Below are 24,575 nucleotides of genomic sequence, written 5' to 3'. Positions count from 1 at the left end.
GCATCCCCTGTAACAAAAATGTAATTTTTGGTGAGATACTCCCAATAGGAACACGTCTGAAGGGATGCAGGCATATTTCCTCATTAGTGCTCTGCAGCTGCCACAGCTGATAAACAATTAGGAAACCACTCCCATTAGACCCACTTAGCACAGAGGAACAACAGAGATTTCTTCAGAAAAAAAAAAAGGTAGGAATCTGCAACAAAGTTTGTTAAAATCCTTGTAATGTACAACCCAATTCCAAAAAAGTTGGGACACTGTACGTAAAAAAGGAATGGACTAATTTACAAATCTCATAAACTTATATTTTATTCACAATATAATATAGATAACATATCAAATGTTGAAAGTGAGACATTTTGAAATTTCATGCCAAATATTGGCTCATTTTGGATTTCATGAGAGCTACACATTCCAAAAAAGTTGGGACAGGTGACAATAAGAGGCCGGAAAAGTTAAATGTACATCTAAGAAACAGCTAGAGGACCAATTTGCCACTTATTAGGTCAATTGGCAACATGATTGGGTATAAAAAGAGCCTCTCAGAGTGGCAGTGTCTCTCAGAAGTCAGGATGGGACGAGGATCACCAATTCACCCAATGCTGGGGCGAAAAATAGTGGAGCAATATCAGAATGGAGTTTCTCAGAGAAAAATTGCAAAGAGTTTGAAGTTATCATCATCTACAGTGCATAATATCATCCAAAGATTCAGAGAATCTGGAACAATCTCTGTGCGTAAGGGTCAAGGCCGGAAAACCATATTGGATGCCCGTGATCTTCGAGCCCTTAGACGGCACTGCATCACATACAGGAATGCTTCTGTAACGGAAATCACAACATGGGCTCAGGAATACTTCCAGAAAACATTGTCGGTGAACACAATCCACCGTGCCATTCGCTGTTGCCGGCTAAAACTCTATAGGCCATAAAAGAAGCCGTATCTAAACATGATCCAGAAGCGCAGGCGTTTTCTCTGTGTCAAGGCCCATTTAAAACGGACTGTGGCAAAGTGGAAAACTGTTCTGTGGTCAGACGAATCAAAATTTGAAGTTCTTTTTGGAAAACTGGGATGCCACATCATCAGGACTAAAGAGGACAAGGACAACCCAAGTTGTTCTCAGCGCTCAGTTCAGAAGCCTGCATCTCTGATGGTATGGGGTTGCATGAGTGTGTGTGGCATGGGCAGTTTACACATCTGGAAAGGCACCATCAGTGCTGAAAGGTATACCCAAGTTCTAGAACATGAAAAAAAAAAAAAAGAAAATTGTGGAGAGCCGTGGATTGGAAAACCAAAACACAGCTTGTTCTTCACAAAAACATATGACTGGACTTTCTAAGGCACGCCATAGAATGAATCATAGTGACTCACAAATTTAAAAGAACATTATTTATTGAATACAACCAAAATTAAAAAATTAGGGCAAAAAGACAGATTGTCCTCATTGGAACATATATAACATGTGACAAAACACAAGAGTCTTAAAATCGAATAACCCAAGACTATTCTAGAATCTACTTACCCATTCATCTGCTCTGCCTCATATACCCTTTCTCGCGCCCTCTATGTCCGCCCGGGAGACAATGGCTACACCCTGTTACAGGTGTGTCCTCCTGTGCTACACACGAATTATAGTGCAAATGATATCTTCTTGATTGTGTTGATACTAACTGATGTTTTGTCTATTTCAAGAAATCTCTGATGTAAAAATGTGGTCCTGAAGAAGCACGCTGCGAAACGCGTAGACCCAAAGATCAGATATGATTATGCAATACATGATGTATCTAATATTGTGAATTTATAATAACCTACACATTTCTCCCATTTATCCTGCGAGATTATATGGGCTAGAAATAGTCTTAGGTTATTCGATTTTAAGACTCTTGTGTTTTGTCACATGTTATATATGTTCCAATGAGGAAAATCTGTCTTTTTGCCCTCATTTTTTAATTTTGGTTGTATTCAATAAATAATGTTCTTTTAAATTTGTGAGTCGCTATGATTCATTCTATGGTGTGCCTTAGAAAGTCCAGTCATATGTTTTTGTGAAGAACAAGCTGTGTTTTGGTTTTCCAATCCACGGCTCTCCACAATTTCTTTTTTCTCTTCAATTTTGGATGATGGCACGTTTTGGGTAGTTCATTTTCTTTAATATAAGTTCTAGAACATATGCTCCCATCCAGACGTTGTCTCTTTCAGGGAAAACCTTGCATTTTCCAACATGACAATGCCAGACCACATACTGCATCGAAGAAGGTTCCGGGTATTGAAATGGCCAGCCTGCAGTCCAGATCTTTCACCCATAGAAAACATTTGGCGCATCATAGAGGAAGATGCGACAAAGAAGACATAGACAGTTGAGCAACTAGAAGCCTGTATTAGACAAGAATGGGACAACATTCCTATTCCTAAACTTGAGCAACTTGTCTCCTCAGTCCCCAGACATTTGCAGACTGTTATAAAAAGAAGAGGGGATGCCACACAGTGGTAAACATGGCCTTGTCCCAACTTTTTTGAGATGTGTTGATGCCATGAAATTTAAAATCAACTTATGAATTTTCCCTTACATTTTCTCAGTGATATGTCATCTATGTTGCATTCGGAATAAAAAATTGAAATTTTTAAAATTCCACATCATTGCATTCTGTTTTTATTCACAATTTGTACAGTGTCCCAACTTTTTTGGAATCAGGTTTGTACATAGATCACCTCGAGGGGAATGTTTTTTTCTCAACAAAAGTGGAGTTACTCTTTAAATGTTTACTTGAAACAAGCTGCAGAGGTCCCACACTGCTGCCTTCCATCTCCTGAGACTGCACTCAGTGACTTGGGTCTGAGACTATACAGACATATCCCTCCACCCGACACAGCCAGCAAACAACAGAACAAATAACCCTGAGAGAATTTCTCTCTCATAGATCTTGCTAGACCTGGGCAAGAGGCAGAGGACCCAAGGCATATCAACCAGCTGCCTAGGTCGAGCAATGCCTATGATGAAAACCAACATTGCTTCCAGCCAAACCCCAAAATCTACATAAATCCAGTCTATATTCATAAACTGTGTCTGCAGACAAGAGAAGGAAGATTATACGAGAGAAATAAAGGACAGGGAACACAGCTCAGGAAAATGACCAGGGTATTACAGGCTGATTTCACCCAGTCCTTGTAATACTCTGGGCCAATCAGTGAGCAGTATGGGTGGAGTATTTAGTGTTAAAGACCCACCTGTGCTGATCTCTGTAGGAGTGTCCTCCTCTATAAATTTCCCCGTTATTCCATCCTCCTCCATAGATTGCTCATTATCACTCCCGTACATCTCTTCTTCTTCTGCTTTACCCTCAACTTTAGAATCTCTCAGGTTTTTAGTCTGAATATATAATAAAAAATGAAATCAGTTGTAACAATGCAGATAATGTACAGATCCTAATGATACTATCAGTGATTGTTCCTCATCTACCTGATGATGGTGAGGGATGGTGTGACCTTCCTGTGTGGAATCCCGGGAATACAGAGGACGGGGACATCTCTCTGGTGGGTTCCCATTACTGGATCCATCTGTAGGAAACACACACACTGACTGAATACATTGTTTCTATGCGTTTATCAGATGATGGGGGATCTAGGTGGACCCTCCGTACTTCTCTCTCCTTTACAATAAAGTCTCCTCTTACCCGGTGATGTGAGGGGCGGCTGATTCTCCATCATGACGTCCTTGTAGAGATCCTTGTGTCCTTCTAAATACTCCCACTCCTCCATGGAGAAATAGACAGTGACATCCTGACACCTTATAGGAACCTGACACACACAATGATACAGTCACCATCCAGACACATCCCTTGTCTGTTACTGGATAATGTCCCAGAATTCCCAGCACCGCTCACCTCTCCTGTCAGCAGCTCCATCATCTTCTTGGTGACTTCTAGAATCTTCTGCATGTTGTGTCTCTCAGGTTTTAGGGAGTCACATGGAGGCACTGTGATGGTCAAATGATCACCTGACCTCTGAAGAGAAAATCTCTGTATTGGAGAACCAAAAGGAATATCATGTTAGAATCCCAGAATCCTCCTCACCTTTCCAGTCTGAACTGTGTTTTATTTATAGAGATATGAGTGATGTCATGTGACCTCCCAGAATCCTCCTCACCTCTCCAGTCAGGTCTGTGTTTTATTAATAGAAACAAAAGTGATGTTATGTGACCTCCCAGAATCCTCGGTCAGGTGAGTGCTTTATTAATAGGGATAAGAGTGATGTCATGTGACCTCCCAGAATCCTCCTCACCTCTCTGGTCAACAGGTAGATGATCTCCAGGGTGAGGTTCAGTATCTTCTCAGTCATGTGACTCCAGTCATCCTCCATCCTCATTTGATCTATACAGGTCTACTTGTAGATAACTTTGGGAAATCAAAGCAAGAATTATTTGGATGGTATTGGTCACACAATAACACGATGTGGATGTGAGGGGGTGAGGGGGATAATAGGAGGGTTGCTATACATTTAAGGACTACTGCCCCCATGGGAACACATTTAGTTTGGACTGTTTCATTTAGTCAAAAGGTGTAATAAAATAACCGCGCTAAAACACAAAAATTCAATAACAGTGAAAAATTGAATTAAATCAAAGCTGCAGCTACAGTGGGAAACACCAAAGTAACAAATAAAGAAGGATAAAGCTGCGCTAAATGATATATGTAATAAAACAAATGTGGTAAATATCTCAAAGAGATAGCAATAAGCTATCAAACTGGTGACTAATCAAGTGATCGTGCAAACACACAAATTGATAAATAAAAGTGACTTCAAATTAGGTACAGTAAATTCAATAGAACACAAAGTCCATTAAAGAATAAAAAAGTCCAAAAGGTGTGTAAATAGTGCTCAAGGACAGAATCCTCCACCGCTAAATAATATTCTTTCCACCGTGTGAAGGAGCATATCACGCTAATGCGCTTACCAGATGGAGGCTGTAATCAGGCATATATGACTCATGAAAGTATAACGGACCAGCTCAACCAGGACCATTGGCAACTGCACTCAGTCCAGCAAGATGATAGACACCGCAGCATAGAGACCTGGGTAGCCCACAATCCAGCAATGATCATGAAAGAATAATAACCACCATAGTGAAATATGTAAAGATGGACATTTATCGTATTGGTAAAACACTCACATGTAAAACAGCGAACAGCGCTTGTATCGGCAGGATCCAAAAACACAGCCGCCTGACTTCCGGGTATCACATGGTGACGTCAGCACGCCTTACCGACGCGTTTCGTCATAGATGACGTCTTCCTATTATTTAGTGGTGGAGGATTCTGTCCTTGAGCACTATTTACACACCTTTGGACTTTTTTATTCTTTAATGGACTTTGTGTTCTATTGAATTTACTGTACCTAATTTGAAGTCACTTTTATTTAACAATTTGTGTGTTTGCACGATCACTTGATTAGTCACCAGTTTGATAGCTTATTGCTATCTCCTTGAGATATTTACCACATTTGTTTTATTACATATATCATTTAGCGCAGCTTTATCCTTCTTTATCAGTTTCATTTAGTGTTTGCTACTATTTTCAGGTTCCCAGAACCCTGTATACCTCCCAGATCAGAAATTCCCGTTTCTCTGTTGGGTTGGTTTTGTTTCTGAACAGGTTTATATTGTTTTTTGATCTGTAGATAAGGAGTGATAAATACAATCCTTCTTTTGACTTGATTGCTCTGAGGCAGCGCTATGAGGTCAATGCAGAGTCCTCATAATGTCCAGGAAGGTGAACTTGCTAACTTTTGGCCAGTTTTTGCCATCTAATTAGGATGATTGCCAGAATTCCAGCTGCAAGGCTCCAATCTCCAGCAGCTTGCTGACTGACAGGAGTGATGTCACTGTCACTCTCTGCAGTAAGAGAAGGGATTGAATTGGATGGCAGGAGGATGCTGTTGTTGGAGTAGAGAGCTGTGGGGGAGGAATCTGTTCTGTAATGGGGGGGGGGGGGCACTGTAGTATCCAGGATATTGTTGAGTGGTAGTGGGTTCTTGGTGTTCTGCATTTTCAGAAACGTTTTTCTTGACAAGTGAGATGGTGAGGTGAAGGTTTCCTTCAATTGCTGATAGGAGTTCTTTAAGATGGTCAGTAATGGAAAGTGCAGCTGTGGTGGGAGGACCATTAGAGACCAAGAGCACCTATGAACCCTAAAGCCTCCTCTTACCTCACCTCAGTGCCTTGCAGTCTGACTACCCCCCCCCCCCCCCCCAGAAGCCCTTCAGTCCAACTAACCTCTCAGGTTTGTTCAGCCCTATTACTAAGAGGTCCCCAAAGTTCTTCGGCTACACGACTTCCTCAAGGGCCCAGAGTCCTTCAGATGCAGTACACTGTCAGAGGATTCTAGAGTCCTTTAGTCCCAACACCTCCTCAGAGACCCGTCAGCTCCTCTACTTCCCTTAGAACTCTCAGTAGCTTCCTGCTTCCGACACCAATGATAGAACATATTCTTCATCACAGGCTGGGGAATGTTTTTGTAACGCTCCTGCGTTTTTATATGGTGTGGATTTTCAGCTGCAGAAATAGTTCCACGTCAGTAGTCATGTAAGAGATATGCTGAGATACCATTCCCAACCTCAATGACTCATCATGTGTGGAAGGTCTTATTTCAGCCAGTAAATACACACAATTAGCAAGCTGGTTCTTAGGAAGGTTTAGCAATGTTGTATGATAGCAGATGATAGAATAGCAGGTGGACATACAAAAGAGATCAACCCAGTGCATAAAAGTAGCAGTAGTCTCAAGAGCTAGCAATCTAGTTTATGCAGATGTGAATAAACAGTCTCTACTATGCAGAGCTAGATAGTGTAAGCTTAGTATAAGTTTATAGAGAATTCCCCTGCGGGGTACTTAGCACTATTAGCGATACAGCCGAAGGGTGGTTCAGGAGAGGCGGATGATCCAGTAGCGGGATACAGGGATCAGCGCAGCGAGGTTCCGTCAGCGAAGTAAGCTTGCAAGCATGGAAGCTTCAAGCAAGGTTAGCATCCAGATAAGGGTGTTTGAACGAACACATGTGAGTGAGAACCGACGCCTTAAATAGCCATCTAGTCCGGCGCTGAGTGATGACAGCTCCAGTCTTAAAGGTGTATGCGCACCTTTCCAAAAGTAAATTGTAGGGCGCATACACTTGTGGAAAGTGTAATTTAGGGTACCAAAAGGTACCGGAACATTACAATACCCCCCCCTTAAGGCCTGCTCCTGAAGGCCTCTGGAGCTGGTTTGTCTGGGTATCTCGCATGAAAATTGCGGATTAATCTAGGGGCATGTATGTCAGAGGTGTTTAGCCAGGTGTCGTCTTGGGGCCCATAGTTCTTCCATCTAACCAAGTACTGAAGTCTTCTTCTGTAGATACGAGAATCCAGAATCTCTTTTATCTCGTATTCTTCTCCACCTTCAACTTGTACAGGAGGGGGAGGTGGAATATTAGGCCTTATTCCTTGGTCCGGAACATGGGGTTTTAGTAGCGACACATGGAAAATGGGATGGATTTTTAGGTCCATTGGCAATGTAAGCTGCACTGCAGCTTTTCCAATAAGTTTCTTGATTGGGAAAGGTCCCAAGAACAGAGGTCCAAGCTTTTTGCTAGGGATCTTCAGTCTCAAGTTTTTTGTTGAGAGCCAAACGAGGTCCCGATAGTATACTGTGGAGAAGGTCTTCTACGAAGATCATAGTACTTCTTTTGTTGACTGTGAGCGTGTGCAATGGTAGTATTTAGTAAACCCAGAGAATCCTTTATTTGGGAAAGATAGTCTGAGGCTACTGGGTTATTTGAAGGAAGGATGCGTGGAGGGAGAATAGAGGGATGGAACCCATAGTTCAAGTAGAACGGACTCTGCTTGGTTGTACTGTGAGTTGCGTTGCTGTAGGCAAATTCTGCCAGGGGGAGAAGATCCAACCAATCATCCTGTTGGTAAGAAGTGTAACAACGTAAATACTGCTCGATGCATTGGTTGACTCTTTCAGTCTGTCCGTTGGTCTGCGGATGGTAAGGAGAAGTGAGCTTCCACTCAATCCGTAGTATGTGACATAGTTCTTGCCAGAATTTAGAAATAAATTGGGATCCACGGTCAGACAAAAGAGTTTTTGGGATACCATGAAATCTGAAGACATGTTTCATCAGGAGTTCTGCCGTTTGTTTGGACGAAGGTAGTTTGCGAATAGCAATGAAATGTGCCATCTTTGTCAGATGGTCCACTGACACCAAGATGGTATGAAATCCTTTGGAAGGAGGCAATTCTAAGATGAAGTCCAATGACAGAACCTCCCATGGAGTTTGGGGTATTGGTAGACTGCATAGTAGACCGGATGGTCTCGTAGTGTCAATTTTGGACCTGGCACAGACATTGCATGAAGAGACGAATTTTTGTATAGATGTTTTCATGTCAGGCCACCAGAATTGCCGAGAAATCAAATTGAAAGTCTTTGTCATACCCATATGTCCTGCCATAGGCACATAATGCGATAATTCCAAGATCTTGGTGCGTAGGGTAGGTGGTATGTAAAGTTTGTCGTTGTAGTAGAGGAAGCCTTCTGCATCGGTATTTAGTTGTGGTGGGGGTGAATCCAACCTTATACCATGCAGAACCTCTTCCTTCAAGGAACGGACAACTCCAATAATGCGTTTGTGAGGTATTATAGGAACGGAAGGAATTTCAAAGTAGTTTTCTTCAGTTAGTCGTGATAGTGCATCCGCCTTTTTGTTCTTATCTGCAGGTGTGTAGGTCACTAGGAAGTTAAACCTTAGAAAGAATAGTGACCATCGTACCTGTCGATGCGAGAGAGTTTTGCTAGTCTGAAGATATTGGAGGTTTTTATGGTCCGTGTATATAATTATTGGTAATTGGGTGCCTTCGAGTAAATGTCGCCAATTCTCCAGAGCCAATTTTATAGCAAGCAGTTCCTTCTCACCCACGGGGTAATTTATCTCGGGACTGCTCAGGGATTTAGAAAAAAAGGCGACTGGATGAAGTGGTGAAGTGGGGGTAGGTCGTTGGGAGAGTATTGCTCCTACTGCCAGGTTTGACGCATCTACCTCCAGAATGTATTGGAGGGATGGGTCTGGATGGCGTAATATGGGAGCGGAAGTAAACCTTGTCTTTAACAAGTGGAAAGCCTTATTTGCTTCTTCTGACCATTTAAATGGTATTTTTATGCTAGTGAGCTGTGTGAGGGGTCTCACAATAGCAGAAAAGTTTTTTATGAACTTCCTGTAGAAATTTGAAAATCCCAGGAATCGCTGTAGCGCCTTGCGTGTAGTTGGTGTAGGCCAATCCTGAATGCAGGATATTTTACTCATGTCCATCTCGATTCCTGTTTTGGATATGATGTAGCCTAGAAAGAGTACCTCATCTTTATGGAACAAGCATTTCTTCAGCTTCACATAAAGATTATGTGCAAGCAATCTCGATAATACAAGTCTTACATGTCTTATGTGTTCAGACAGGGTCCGTGAATATATAAGTATATCGTCCAGATATACCACAACACAGACATCTAGTAAGTCTTTAAAAATATCGTTTATAAATCGTTGGAAAACTGCAGGGGCATTGCATAGGCCGAATGGCATCACAAGATATTCGAACAATCCGTATCTAGTTCTGAACGCAGTCTTCCACTCGTGTCCATCACGGATTTGAATGAGATTGTATGCTCCTTTCAGGTCTAATTTTGAAAAATAGGTAGCTCCACGCACCTGCTCAATGAGCTCAGGGATAAGCGGTAGAGGATAGCGATCTTTTATTGTGATAGCATTCAATTTTCTGTAGTCGATGATAGGTCTGAGACTTGAATCTTTATTGCGAACAAAAAAGAGTCCTGCTGCTGTGGAAGAAGTGGAAGGTCTAATAAAACCTTTTTCCAAGTTCTCATCCAAATAGGTTTTGAGATGGGCAAGTTCATCCTGTGAAAGAGGATAAACATGACCGAACGGCAATTTGCTATTTGGGAGTAGATCAATGCTACAATCATAGTCTCGATGAGGAGGTAATGCTTGAGCATTTTTCTCAAGAAAAACCTCAGAAAGATCCTGATAACATAGTGGTGCAATCTCATCTGTCACCACAGACAGAATCTTCCCGGAAAACGGGAGGTTACACGTTTCCTCGCAATAACAAGAAGGGAAGGTCAAAGACCGTTTCTTCCAATCTATGGTTGGTTGGTGTGTGTGCAACCAGGGAAGTCCCAACACAATGGGAAAGTGGGGTGATGGTATTAAATCGAAGGTAGAAGTCTCCCTATGAGACTCGTTAATAGTGACTAGAAGTGCTTGTGTCTGATCGGTGATCGGACCAGAGGATAACGGAACACCGGTAATAAGACTTACTGAGACAGGTTTGAGTTTAGAAATAATAGGAATTTTATTTAAAGCAGCAAAACATATATCCATATAATTTCCACAAGATCCTGTGTCAATCATGGCCTTAGTAGTAATCCTGTTCTGGTCCCACTGTAATGTCAAAAAAACAGAAAATGTAGGGGTTAGTGAATGAAGTTGTCAATCCTCCTAGAGAGACATGTGAACACTCACCCTTCTTTTTGTTGACTAGGGGACAGACGTTTATCTTGTGATCCGGGGATGCACAGTACAAGCAGAGATTTTCATTTCGTCTTTTGGCTTTTTCCATAGTTGATAGCGGTGGGCGTATGGTTCCTACCTCCATAGGAACGGCCAGACTCCGAGAGGAAACGGATAATGGCATTCCCATCTTTTCAGCCTTTCTTTCTCGTAGTCTTCTATCTATGGTAATACTGAGTTGTATTAATGCATCCAGGGTTTTTGGCAGATCCACTCGGGCGAGCTCGTCCTTAACGGCTTCTGATAGGCCAAGCCTAAATTGGGTTTTCAGAAATGCATCATTCCATTCTGAATCAAGGGTCCATCTCTTGAACTCTGCGACAAAGTCTTCCACAGGCCTCCTTCCTTGTTTCAAGGATCTTAACTGAAGATCAGCAGTACTCTGCCTATTGGGGTCATCATATAGGCTAGTGAGCTCTGCCAGGAACAAGGCATAGGAGTTGAGAAGCTGGTCGTTTTTCTCAAAAAGAGAATCTGCCCAGGCTCCCTACAGAAATGTAGGGGTTAGTGAATGAAGTTGTCAATCCTCCTAGAGAGACATGTGAACACTCACCCTTCTTTTTGTTGACTAGGGGACAGACGTTTATCTTGTGATCCGGGGATGCACAGTACAAGCAGAGATTTTCATTTCGTCTTTTGGCTTTTTCCATAGTTGATAGCGGTGGGCGTATGGTTCCTACCTCCATAGGAACGGCCAGACTCCGAGAGGAAACGGATAATGGCATTCCCATCTTTTCAGCCTTTCTTTCTCGTAGTCTTCTATCTATGGTAATACTGAGTTGTATTAATGCATCCAGGGTTTTTGGCAGATCCACTCGGGCGAGCTCGTCCTTAACAGCTTCTGATAGGCCAAGCCTAAATTGGGTTTTCAGAGATGCATCATTCCATTCTGAATCAAGGGTCCATCTCTTGAACTCTGCGACAAAGTCTTCCACAGGCCTCCTTCCTTGTTTCAAGGATCTTAACTGAAGATCAGCAGTACTCTGCCTATTGGGGTCATCATATAGGCTAGTGAGCTCTGCCAGGAACAAGGCATAGGAGTTGAGAAGCTGGTCGTTTTTCTCAAAAAGAGAATCTGCCCAGGCTCAAGGATCGCTTGATAGGTAAGAAATAATAGTACAAACCTTAATGTGATCAGTAAGGTAGGTACGAGGTTTTAGCAAAAAAAGTAACTCACATGCGTTTTTAAATTCGCGAAATTTTTTGCGATCGCCTGTAAATACCAAAGGGGGATTTATCTTGGGTTCAGGGGACTGAGCAGAGGTAAGTTGTGTCAGTCTAATTACCTGCTGCGACAGAGCCTGATTGTCTTCTTTTAATTCAGCAAGTGCGTGTATTAACGCAGATACTTGCTGTTTTAATTGTGTCACCTGAGTGGTTATTTCTGGAACTATTTCTGCTGAATCCATTTTTGGGTTCGTTCAATCTGTAACGCTCCTGCGTTTTTATATGGTGTGGATTTTCAGCTGCAGAAATAGTTCCACGCCAGTAGTCATGTAAGAGATATGCTGAGATACCATTCCCAACCTCAATGACTCATCATGTGTGGAAGGTCTTATTTCAGCCAGTAAATACACACAATTAGCAAGCTGGTTCTTAGAGTGACTTTATGCATGTGGTAACACAATGATGAAGGTTGAGGGATAGGTTGAGTGGAGGTGGTAGGTGATAGACACTTGAAGGTGAGACAGTAGCAGATGGATGCAGGAAGGTTTAGCAATGTTGTATGATAGCAGATGATAGAATAGCAGGTGGACATACAAAAGAGATCAACCCAGTGCAGAAAAGTAGCAGTAGTCTCAAGAGCTAGCAATCTAGTTTATGCAGATGTGAATAAACAGTCTCTACTATGCAGAGCTAGATAGTGTAAGCTTAGTATAAGTTTATAGAGAATTCCCCTGCGGGGTACTTAGCACTATTAGCGATACAGCCGAAGGGTGGTTCAGGAGAGGCGGATGATCCAGTAGCGGGATACAGGGATCAGCGCAGCGAGGTTCCGTCAGCGAAGTAAGCTTGCAAGCATGGAAGCTTCAAGCAAGGTTAGCATCCAGATAAGGGTGTTTGAACGAACACATGTGAGTGAGAACCGACGCCTTAAATAGCCATCTAGTCCGGCGCTGAGTGATGACAGCTCCAGTCTTAAAGGTGTATGCGCACCTTTCCAAAAGTAAATGGTAGGGCGCATACACTTGTGGAAAGTGTAATTTAGGGTACCAAAGGTACCGGAACATTACAGTTTTCTTCCTCCTGACCAGCAATGTAAGGGGCTCTATACTCCATACTCCTGACCCCTGCACTCCATTATTGTGTTGGCTGCATATTGTAATGATTGCTCATTTGCTGCCTGCATAGTGTAATAATTGCCCTTTGTAGGCCATGTACGGTCAGGATGGTCATTGTCTTGTCTATTTATTGTCAGTTTTGTGTATTTGGAGTACCATATTACTAGAATTTATCTCCAAAATAAAGGGAATGTTACAGCCCCTTAAATAGCGAAATGTTCTGACCCTGAAGCAGTGCTGTATCTTGGCCTAGGCCATCAAGGTCCAGGCCTAGGGAGGCACTTTGCAGGCGGGCAGCAAAAAAGCTGCACCCCGCACAAAAAAAAAAAAAAAAAAAAAACATCCTCCTCCCGACTCCCACACGAAAAGGGTCCCAGCCGGCTTGCGCTACACTTTTAGTATAGTGCCAGTCTTACAGGCAAATTGGGCCAGAGGGCAGGGTCCAGGAGGCAAATCAGTCTGTCACCCACATAAAGCACTCACACTGCTACCTGTCAGTATGATAATACCGGCGGGTGAGGACATTCGGACAGACTGCAGGCCGCTGACCACACTTAACACAAGTGGCCCAACAGCCCCAATGCTAAGGCACTGCAGCCTAATGCTCCACCTACCCTCCTCCGCCCCCTAGGTATAGCAGGCATCATGTCAATAATATAATTTCATTTCTTTAAACATCCTTGTCCTTGAGCGAGCATATTGAATTGCATCATATACAATTAAGGCTTTTAGTTGTATATGATTTCAATAATATTTTGGACCTGCTCACCTCATAGGTGCTCAGAAAACCCAAGTGTGATAGCTGAGATAATGACCATTCCAGCATCTTTGGTTTGTTTTGTTTATTTTGTAATGGGGATGGGAGAAGGGAATGAGTGGGATACTCCTCTGGCTCAACTAGGTTTAACTGGGACACTCTGTAGAAAAATGCCTGTTAGCGCTGTCCTGACGCCAGCTGAATGTCGACCAATGCTTCCTGGCGCTTGAAATACTGTTCTGCTGAGAGTGCTGAAACTTCGACTTTAACTCCTTGGTTAACTCAGAAGATCCAGGACTGTAATGATCCTTGACTCTTGACACTCTGCCTAGCTCAAAAGTCATGTGTATGACTCCCTCCAGCCCTTCACTGACTGAGGTAGCTCCTTGTAACTGCTTGTGCTGCTGCAACTCTTAACACTGCACACTTGACTCTTCAGGGCCCAACCGCTGGCGCCCCCTCTACACTTCCAGGGTCCTCTCACTAGGCAATCCCCTTGACACTTCAGGGTCCTCTCACTAGGCAACCCCCTTGACACTTCAGGGTCCTCTCACTAGGCAACCCCCTTGACACTTCAGGGTCCTCTCACTAGGCAACCCCCTTGACACTTCAGGGTCCTCTCACTAGTCAACCTCCCTTACACTTGCAGGCTCCAGGATCCCTGGGACCTTCACCGGAGTGGTCCCCTCTACACTAGGCAGACCCTAGGGGCAGTTCACAGTACTCACGACCTGGGAAGGTTTTCCTGGAACTGAACCCCTCTTCTTCTGCTGGTCCTCGGCACACCGGATCCTCTCTACAGCTCAGCTCAACTCTCCCTCCAGGATTCTCAGGCACCCACCCGAGACACCCGATCCTTCTGACAGGAGGAGAGACAGCCGTACTCTCCCTCCTGGGACTCTGCTTCCCGCCAAAGACCTTGCGTCATGCGTTCCCTTCAAACTTATACCCACTCCCACAATCCTACACCCACTCCCACAATCCTATGTGGCAGAATCTGCCTTCTGGGGTAGATACAGGCCTGAATGGGCCACTGATTGGGTTTCCTCCACCGCTCAATGAGAATCCTCTCATGGAGCCAGTGGGGAGACTCCCCTCTCAGCAGCCACACCTGGGAGACATGACAGCCCAGTTGAAAATCATGGCCCTGCTGTTAGGCAGCCAGAGCCCATTATGCTTTTACCCAGCACCTACCTTGTAGGGTGCTACACACAAAACATTGTTTATAAAAGATTCCAATTTTTATTTATACAAATAATAAAAACATACATAGAAAAAAATTTCTTTGCATGGTTATCAAGCACTGTGGACAAGGCGCATTTCTAGTTTGGAGACACTCTAGGTAATTACCGTCAATCTTTGAATTTTTTATGCTTCAGACACGTTGGGGGATTGTTTCTGTTTATGCATCTCTCCTCTTTTTGGGTGGATTGGGACCATTTGGTCTTCTCTACATCTATGTTGAATGAATTAGTCCGACAGTTTTAAGCCCATTCGTTTTGTACAACCTGTGTGGGTCTTACAATCTTCTGGGAAACTTTCTTGTAAGGTAACTTATATAACTTCACTACAACTGAAATTAGGCATCGAATTTTGATTATTTAAAGGAACAATCATATGAATTATTTTGTCCCTCCACAGTTGTTCGATATTTGGGCTTCATTGTCCCTTATGGTACACTGATACTCACCTGGAAGCACTTATATAGTCATGCTTGAGTGTCTCCGATATAGTCTAATCTCTGCAGACCCTTCATATGTCTTATCAAAATGGGATTGTGTACTCCTGCTGCTGACCAGATACATGTGAGCATTCTTTTTACAGTTTTGTATTTATGAGATAAAAATACTGTGTTAAAGCGGTAGTATACCGCTTTTTTTGACTTTTAACTACAGGTAAGCCTATAATAAGGCTTACCTGTAGGTACAATATCTCCTAAACCTGCATGGTTTAGGAGATATTACCACTGCATGCAGCCGCTGACGAGTGCGGCGCATGCGCTCTGAAGGTCCGGTGGACCTTCAGAGTTCCTTGCCTGGAAATGCTGCAAAATTACGTGCATGCGCGGGAGTGACGTCATCGCGGCTCCGGCCACTCACAGCGCCGGAGCCGCGGAACCCGGAAGAGACGCTGTGGGATCATGTCCGCTCCCACAGCGGTGTCCGGGGGTCTGTGTCGGGGCTTCGTTCTAAGGTAAGTAATTCATAATGAGCTAGTATGCGATGCATACTAGCTCATTATGCCTTTGTCTTGCAGGGTTTTTTTTTTTTGTCATTAGAGTTTACTACCGCTTTAATGACCAATGTGTTGTATATGTTAATTCATTATTTGTTTATTATCTTATTAGTTTATATGAGCAATATACGCAATCTGAAGAAGCTATATCTATGTAGCGAAACATGTAGAGAACTATTGGAACAATTGCTTGATTAACATGCGAAGAAAAAAATGTTTTCTTTTTGTATGTTTTTAATATTTGTATACAGTAAATAAAAATTGGAATCTTTTATAAACAATGTTTTGTGTTTTTAGCACCTTAAAAGCCATATTATTCAATATTCTTGCTTTTTAATTAATTTTTTCAGGGTGTGGTGCGTTATATATCTATTGGTACATTCATCCATATCCAATAAGCGGAGTTCCGGGCACAAAAACGATATTTTTTTTTTGTGCCCGTCCGCTAGTTCAGCCTAACCTGAAAAGGAATTGGATAGTTAGATTTTTTTTTTTTAAAAACTCACCTTGTAATTGACGATCGTAAATACTCACCTCAGGGTACTTCCTCCCTCGGAGCCGCGGCTCACCCCGTCACTTCCTGTGCTGCGATGATTTCTGGGAGCTGAACGTCATCGCTCCCAGGAATCAATGCGACGGCACCGGCCCCGCTCGTCACTTCCGGGCGACGCCGCATTCCCCTGCTAAACAGCTTCTGGGCATGCCCAGAAGCTGTTTAGGAATGCGGCGCCGCGCCGGAAGTGACGAAAGGGGCCAGTGCGACGCATTCTGGGAGAAGAAGACGCAGAAGAAGACGCAGAAGAGGACCGCGCCGGCTTCAGCTGCCCACAAGAGAGATGGAAACGCTGTGGAAGAAATTTTATAAGTAAGTATTTCTTCTAAAAGGTAAGTGCGAACCGGGACAGATCAGAGGCTAGCCATTGTGGAATGTGCTATCCCTGACTGTCCCGGGGGTATGTTCATTAAAAAATGACATCTGTGCCCGGAACTCCGCTTTAATAAATGTTCAGGTAGTGCTTACACTATGGCAAAACTATCCTAATCAACAACACAATAATTGCAATGGAACTTTCTGATAAAATATCAGACAACTCCTGGAGTAACCTGGCAGCACTTATTTAGAAAAACCTCAGCTGTAATTGACTAGGTATGCTGGGCCCTGTAGTACCACAGAGTTCATGGTGCCTGTGAAGCAATAGATGCCTCTATAGCAGTAAATGGGGAATACCAGCATAAGGAGCAGAAGTGCTAATCCACCGCCAGGGTCCCGGCCACACATACTCAGAGGGATGGTGGGCCGGATACCGCTTAGATGTAAACAGAGAGGGCGCCTCTCCTAACCTTGTGACATTTGACGTGTTTGGATTGGAAACTGCCAATCTTTGTCCAGGAGGGCTATTGGCAGGTAAAGCGGTCCTAAAAAGCACCCCTACTCCTGTCAATATTGCTTAACTATCTATAGCCCAGAATAACTTAAAAACATCTTTAATACCATAGAATAACACTAAATTTGTACATAGCTAGATTTATAATAATCAATAAGGTCCATTTCACACTTGTGCGACTTCTCCTGCGACTTGGGGCTGCAAAGTTGCATGACAAGTCCTACTCCATGATTTCCAATTAGTACCATTCATATCTGTGCGACTTCAAATTGCAACAAAATCAAAGCAGTCCCTGCACTACTTTGGTCCGACTTTGATGCATTTTGAGGTCCATTACACAGGCATTGCTTCAAGTCCAGACAAAATTGCAGGAGAATTGCACGACTTTTAGGCCGCACAAGCATGAAAGGGGCCTAACTGGTAAAACGATATAAAATACAATTTAAAAAAAATGCATAAAACAGATAAATCAAAAGCAAACAGCTCAATATCAATATTTAATCCAGCTGGAGCAATTGTATTGAGCTGAAAATCCATTTTGATTCCCATCTGAACATCTTAATAAAATTGCCCTCTCTCCTCTCCAGGTTCACCATCTTAAAGCGGAGTTCCGGGCACAAAAACGATATTTTTTTTTGTGCCCGTCCGCTAGTTCAGCCTAACCTGAAAAGGAATTGGATAGTTAGATTTTTTTTTTTTTTTAAAACTCACCTTGTAATTGACGATCGTAAATACTCACCTCAGGGTACTTCCTCCCTCGGAGCCGCGGCTCACCCCGTCACTTCCTGCGCTGCGATGATTCCTGGGAGCTAAACGTCATCGCTCCCAGGAATCAATGCGCTGGCACCGGCCCTGCTCGTCACTTCCGGGCGACGCACCGACACCGGAAGTGACGAGAGGGGCCGGTGCGGCGCATTCTGGGAGAAGAAGACGCGGAAGAAGACGCAGAAGAGGACCGCGCCGGCTTCAGCTGCCCACAAGAGAGATGGAAACGCTGTGGAAGAAATTTTATAAGTAAGTATTTCTTCTAAAAGGTAAGTGCGAACCGGGACAGATCAGAGGCTAGCCATTGTGGAATGTGCTAGCCCTGACTGTCCCGGGGGTATGTTCATTAAAAAATGACATCTGTGCCCGGAACTCCGCTTTAACCCCCAATGTCGAGTCTATTTCAGACTTCTGTTTATGAGACTCGTCATATTGTCTCTGGAGGGGGCGACGATCATTCCCGTGTAAACTCTTACAGAAATGTTCCATAATCATTTCATTCCCCCCCCCCACATACAATGTCTGGAACGGGCATATACTGACATCAGGACTCCTCTCGTGGTACAGGCGATACATTCGGGATTAATCTACGTTTCCACACTATATATGTATTTATCATCTGCTGGAGATAAAAGACATCACAGTGACTATAGAGGAAGAGGACAGACATGACGGGGGGGGGGGGGGGTTACTGGGTGTAAATAGAAAATAAGATTTAATTACCTCCTCTGCTGCCACTTCAAGCAATGTCTCCTCTCTACTTCCTCCTGACTCACTTCGAACTTCCTGCCTTTATGTGACATCACTTCCTGCCTGTATTCCATACAGACTTCCTGTCTGGGTAGGAGAGAGTTCCTTGTGGAACTCAGAGGAGCTGCAGCCTTATAGAAACGTCTCATAGTGTGAAGACGACCTTGTGCTGTGTGTGTACTGTTTGTCCGATTTGCCAGGACAGTAACTGTTTTGGTTTCTTATAAAAATGAATAATTGTGATATGGTAGAAAATTAAGTGAAAAAAAAGAAAGAAATGAACTATCAGCAGCTTTGCACCAAGCATGAATCACTTGTAAACATGAAAGAAAAATACAGCGCTAGCATCATATAAACATATATATAACAGTCCAAATAAAGTGATATAATCAAAGTAAAGTGCTCTTGTGCTCCAATGTTCTTAAAAATATGGACTGTTATATATATATATATTTATATGATGCTAGCGCTGTTTGTTTTGGTTTCTTGTTCCACGATGTCTGTATCCCAGGCTGTGTCCTGAGAATAACTTAAGAGTAAAGTGTAAATGTTTTCGGGTCCAGGTAATGGGAGACCAATAAGCGTCTAGGAGTGGGTCTGTAAGTGGCCAATGAACATGTGGTGATCAGCAGTTGGTGGGTTTCAAAGAATGCTCAGGCAGAGGTTTTCCTGCTCCCTGAATCCATCATGACGCTGTGCCTGGTGTGTAGATTGGGCTCTGCTCTGGATGCTCCCCCTGTTGTGTGTTTAGTGATGAGTATTGTAGTATCCAGGATATTGCATAGAGTGGTAGGGGGTTCCTGGTGTTCTGAATTTTTAGAAACTTTTTTCTTGACCAGTGAGATGGTGAGGTGAAGGTTTCCTTCACATGCTGATAGGAGTTCTTTAAGGAGGTCAGAAAAGTAGGTGCAGCTGGGGTGGGAGGATTATCAGAGACCAAGAGCCCCTATGAACCCTAAAGCCTTCTCTTACCTCAGAGCCCTGAGTCTGACTAGCCCTCAGAGGCCCTTCAGCCACACTAACTTTCTAAGAGGTCCCCAAAGTCCTTCAGCTATACTACTTCCTCAGGGGTCCAGAGTCCTTCAGATTCAGTATACACCCCCCCCCCCGAAGGATCCCAGAAACCTTTAGTCCCAATACCTCCTCAGAGATTCTTCAGCTCCTCTACTTCCCTCGGAACCCTCAGTATTTTCCTGCTTCTGACACCAATGACAGAACATATTGTTAAAGAGGTTGTAAACTCGTTTAAAAATATTTTTTTTTTTTTTTACAACCTGCAAGAGAAAGACATAATGAGCTAGTATGCATCGCATACTAGCTCATTATGAAATACTTACCTTAGAACGAGCCCCCGCCGTGCCGCTCTCTTACCTGTATGACGGGCGACATGAGATGTCGCCCGTCTTCCGGGATCGCGGCATCCGGTCATCTGATTGGCCGGAGCCGCGGTGACGTCACTCCCGCGCACGCGCGCGGGAGCCGACGGTCACGGCACGGGGCTCTGAAGGAACGGCACGATCTGCCGTTCCTTCAGAGCGCATGCGCCAGTGACGTCACTGGCTGCATTAAAGGTAAATATCTCCTAAACGGTGCAAGTTTAGGAGATATTTACAGTACCTATAGGTAAGTCTTATCATAGGCTTACCTATAGGTACAACTTCCTGAGGAGGGTTTACTTCCTCTTTAAATCACAGGCTGGGGAATGTTTTCTTCCTAATGACTAGCAATGTAAGGGGCTCTATGCTCCATACTCCTGACCTCTGCACTCCATCATTGTGTTGGCTGCATATTGTAATGATTGCTGATTCACTGCCTGTATAGTGTAATAATTGCCCTTTGTAGGCCATGTATGGTCAGGATGGTTATTGTCCTGTCTATTTATTGTCAGTTCTGTTTATTTAGAGTACCATATTACTAGAATTTATCTCCAAAATGAAGGGAGCTATCATGACGCTGTGCCTGGTGTGTAGATTGGGCCCGCTCTGGATTCTCCCCCTGTTGTGTGTTTAGTGATGAGTACCGTAGTATCCAGGATATTGTATAGAGTGGTAGGCAGTGTTAATTTCGTCGACTAAAACCGACTAAAACGTTTTAGTCGACTAAATTAACACAATTTTAGTCAACTAAAATATGACTAAAACTAAAACAATTCAGATGACTAAAATACGACTAAAACTAAAATGGCATTTTAGTCTTAAGACTAAAATACGACTAAAACTAAAATGGCATTTTAGTCAAGACTATAACAAACTAAATCGAAATTTGCTGCCAAAATTAACGCTGGTGCATGCTCAAAGCTTAATACCATAAATAATAACATTTTTCACTCCAGGACCAGCAGTAGTATATAATGAGTTTGGAAATTGTAGAGAAATGCTTAAATAATGCATTACAAATTACAATTGAACTACACCCATTCGATTATAGATGACTAAAATTAGTTTTAGTCGACTAAAATGTACTGGAGTTTTAGCCGACTAAATACGACTAAAACTAAAACACTTGCAGAAGACTAAAATGGGACTAAAACTAAAATGCCATTTTAGTCCTAAGACTAAGACTAAAACTAAATTGAAATTTGCTGCCAAAATTAACACTGGTGGTAGGAGGTTCCTGGTGTTCTGAATTTTTATAAACTTTTTTCTTGACCAGTGAGATGGTGAGGTGAATGTTTCTGTGTGTGGTGTAAGAAGGGGATTAAGGGTGCTGTGTGGTGTCCTGGTGGAGGGAGGAGGGGTGGCCTTTTCTATGCCACCACCGAGCTGGGAAGCTGCTCTCAAATTCCTATGTGCACTGTGCATGTGATATTACTGCCAGCTGTCCAATTGTAGGAGCAAATGCACCCACTTCTACCCCTCTTCATTGCCCTGTATCCCTTTTCATCCCTCATCTTCCTCTTCCCTGCCCCACCCCCTTCTTTTCCTTTTTCACTGAATTGTCCCCATCTTTGCCTTCCTATCCTCCCCCTTTCCGATATTCACCTCACTAACCCCCTCTTTGCTGCAGTGCCTTTCTCTTTATACCACCCTCCTTACCCCCTTTTCCTCCTCATCCCTGTTCCCCCTCATCGGCTTCCCAACCCCCTCTTCACTACTGTCCCTCTTTTCAGCTTCCTCCCCACATCAACTTCTTCTCCCCCTCTCCCCCTATTTTCCTTTTCGACTCCTGACCCCTTCTTCACTTTCTTTTCCCTCACTTCACTCCCTCCTTATTTCCCTGTCCCCCTCTTCTCTCCCCATCCCTCCCATAACTCCCTCTACACCCTCCTTCTCCACTCTTCACTGCTCTGCCGCCCTCTTCACATTCCCTTTCTGCCTCTTTACTGCTTTTCCCCCCTTTTCACCCCCTCGTCACCTTCCGGATCCCTTCTTCTTCCCCCATCCCACTTTATTTCCCTGTCCCCCACTTCACACTCTTCTACTCCCCGTCCCACTATTCATCTCCCCCCCAACCCCCATCACTCCTTCTTTCCTCTCTTCACTTCCCTTTTGCCCTCTTCACTCCCTGTCCCTCTTTTCACCCCTCTTTGTGAATTCTGCAGGCTTTTCAATGTTAATGCACTTGATGATTTTTTTACCTCCCAGCCACATTTTACCTGCTGTCTGAAAATTGATCCGCTGGGGATTGCAAGACTACCACTGTGACGACAGTTGAGTAGGTTCCGGGCTTTCAAGGAAGTCGATCGACGGAGACTGAGATTGAGAGAGCATGAAGATTGAAAGAGATAGTGACTGGTTGGAAGACTCAGTAATCACAATGGTGATGGGAGGGTGATGATGATCGATGAAGTGTGTCGATGATGGTGAACAATCGATGATGATCCCTTTCCTCTCTGAACTTTCCTTTTATTCCCAAAATTTCCTTCTCTAAGGACTAGCCTAGAGGTTGTATTTCAGAATATTTACCCACATCTGATTAAAAGGTACTTCGATAGATTAACTGAATGTTTGTTTAAGAATTAACTGTATCTATCCACCAGATGGTGCTATATGACTAGGAAGTCCTATTTTAGGTTTTCCGGAGATAAAATTGGATTCATTTAACTCTATCCTATGTGAAACAATAATGTTTTTTCATCCCTGGGTTAAATCTAAATATATTATCCTCATCAGTCAAGTTGCCTCTTCAAGTGAAGTCCCTTGTTTAGCAGGTGTGGATGACCAGGACTCAGGCTTCATTCACACCAATGCATTTTTTCATGCTTTTTGCAGAAACACAGGACAGGACAATTTTTTAACGCTGGTTCCTATGGAACACATTAACATCAATGCATTTTTGTGCCTCTGCACTTTTGGAAATGGTCAGGGACTTTTTTAAATGCAAAACGCTGCTTTTCTGGTCCAATATATATGGATGTAGTGCTTTTTTACTGCGATTTTGCCGCAATTTTCATTTCCTTTTTTTAAATCTGCCCCCACCAAGATATTTTCCCCTCAAAAAAATGCAAAACGGAAATCGCTGTAAAATTGTAGTAAAAAAATGTGGAATGCACAGCAAACGGCACTGCAGAAAAGCTCAAAAGAAACATGCATAGATGTGAATCAAGTCTTAACAGAACTGGGGACTGCAGCCCTACTCCCTGATTGAACCAAAGTGCCCAATAACCTCTGGATATAAAGTAATAACTTCTGGTTGAGATAAGAGACTGCGGACTCTACCTGAAGTATACACCCTCTCTGAGCCTTCCTGGGGCATTGCAGAAACCCTGAAGGAGTCTTCCGCCTGCTCCACTTCCAGTAAAAAATAAATGTCATCTGCCTTGGTTGCTTCCATAATAATGAGGGGGGAGGAGAAGAGGAACGCCTTGGTTTGCAATCTAAACAGTTCAAATGCTACCAATCCCAAAAGCTAAGCTGTCCTTTGGCCAAGAAAATGCAGATTCCTGCATAATCACACAAAAATTGGAGGAAAGCTGCCTCAGAGGTAGCAGAAATACACTATAGATCAGGGGTCTCTAAACTATGGCCCTCCAGTTGTTCAGGAATTACAATTCCCATCATGCCTAGTCATGTCTCTGAATGTCAGAGTTTAACAATGCCTCATGGGATGTGTTGTTCTGCAACAGCGACCTCTGCTATAGATGAACAGAGCTAGAGCCCCAAAGTGAGACTTTGACCCCATCTCTCTCCTTCCTAGACCTGCCGACCGATTTAGTGGGATTGACACTAATACAGCAAATCTGGTCAGCTGAGAAGGCATGCGGTACATTTGTGACCAGTCATTGTGTCTACCAGTAGGAGTCATCCCGACTGCAATCTGGGGTTTGTGTCTTTCGGGAAGAACACTGCCAGCTGCTAACAGCAGTTGGAGCCTCTCGGTGAATACTCTGGATGCATGGCTATGCCACGTGACATGGACAGGCACCCCAATATACTGACATTCCCGGCTACACTTCACATGAGCGCAAGCGGTCCACAGAAGGTGTGGGGGGGGGGGGGGAGTCTCCTGGGCTGCCCTGAGCACCACTTCCGCTATGTAGGGCTTTGGTGCTTCAGGGAGAAGCATAACAATGCAAGAGTGTAGCTCCATCTAGTGCCTATAATGCTGAGTGCCTCATTATTGCCACTAGAAGGAGCTGATGATTATAATAAATAAATTACGGCCAATATGCGTACTGGGTGGGCAGATGTGTGTCATATTCATTCAATGAATTTTAAAAAATAGACCTCCAAGTGTTTATGAATGTTTACACCACAAAATTTACACAATTGAAAGGTAATGGCTCCATTTTCTTTTTATTGCTATAAATGGCCAACATGGTAGAACACTTTATAGATGTCTCTGGTGTATCTG

The 24,575-nt window shown here is 43.5% G+C and overlaps 3 protein-coding genes and 1 pseudogene across 5 annotated transcripts in view; 2 read left to right on the top strand and 2 right to left on the bottom strand.

Moving 5' to 3' along the window:
• The window catches only part of LOC309550683 (uncharacterized protein), a 3,164,715-nt gene that overhangs the window by 404,650 nt on the left and 2,735,490 nt on the right, over positions 1-24,575 (bottom strand). Inside the window, exon 50 of the mRNA XM_082251018.1 lies at positions 3,456-3,553. Coding sequence (XP_082107144.1) covers positions 3,456-3,553 — 98 coding nt within the window. The remainder of the gene's footprint in view (positions 1-3,455; positions 3,554-24,575) is intronic.
• The window catches only part of LOC309550793, a 1,525,103-nt pseudogene that overhangs the window by 476,591 nt on the left and 1,023,937 nt on the right, over positions 1-24,575 (top strand). The window lies entirely within an intron of this gene.
• The window catches only part of LOC309550764 (oocyte zinc finger protein XlCOF29-like), a 251,054-nt gene that overhangs the window by 143,877 nt on the left and 82,602 nt on the right, over positions 1-24,575 (top strand). The window lies entirely within an intron of this gene.
• The window catches only part of LOC309550738 (uncharacterized protein), a 48,174-nt gene that overhangs the window by 2,115 nt on the left and 21,484 nt on the right, over positions 1-24,575 (bottom strand). Inside the window, exon 1 of one of the 2 annotated variants that reach the window (XM_082251076.1) lies at positions 3,224-3,263. The exons of the other annotated variant lie outside the window; for it this stretch is intronic. The gene's annotated coding sequence lies outside the window, so the exon portion shown is untranslated. Of the gene's footprint in view, positions 1-3,223; positions 3,264-24,575 lie in introns of those variants that run through there. 2 annotated transcript variants of the gene reach the window in all.

This window comes from Pelophylax lessonae (genome assembly GCF_965119305.1).
Source record: "Pelophylax lessonae genome assembly, chromosome: 3".
Classification (NCBI taxonomy): Eukaryota; Metazoa; Chordata; class Amphibia; order Anura; family Ranidae; genus Pelophylax; species Pelophylax lessonae.
This window is presented reverse-complemented; position numbering and strand designations above follow the sequence as displayed.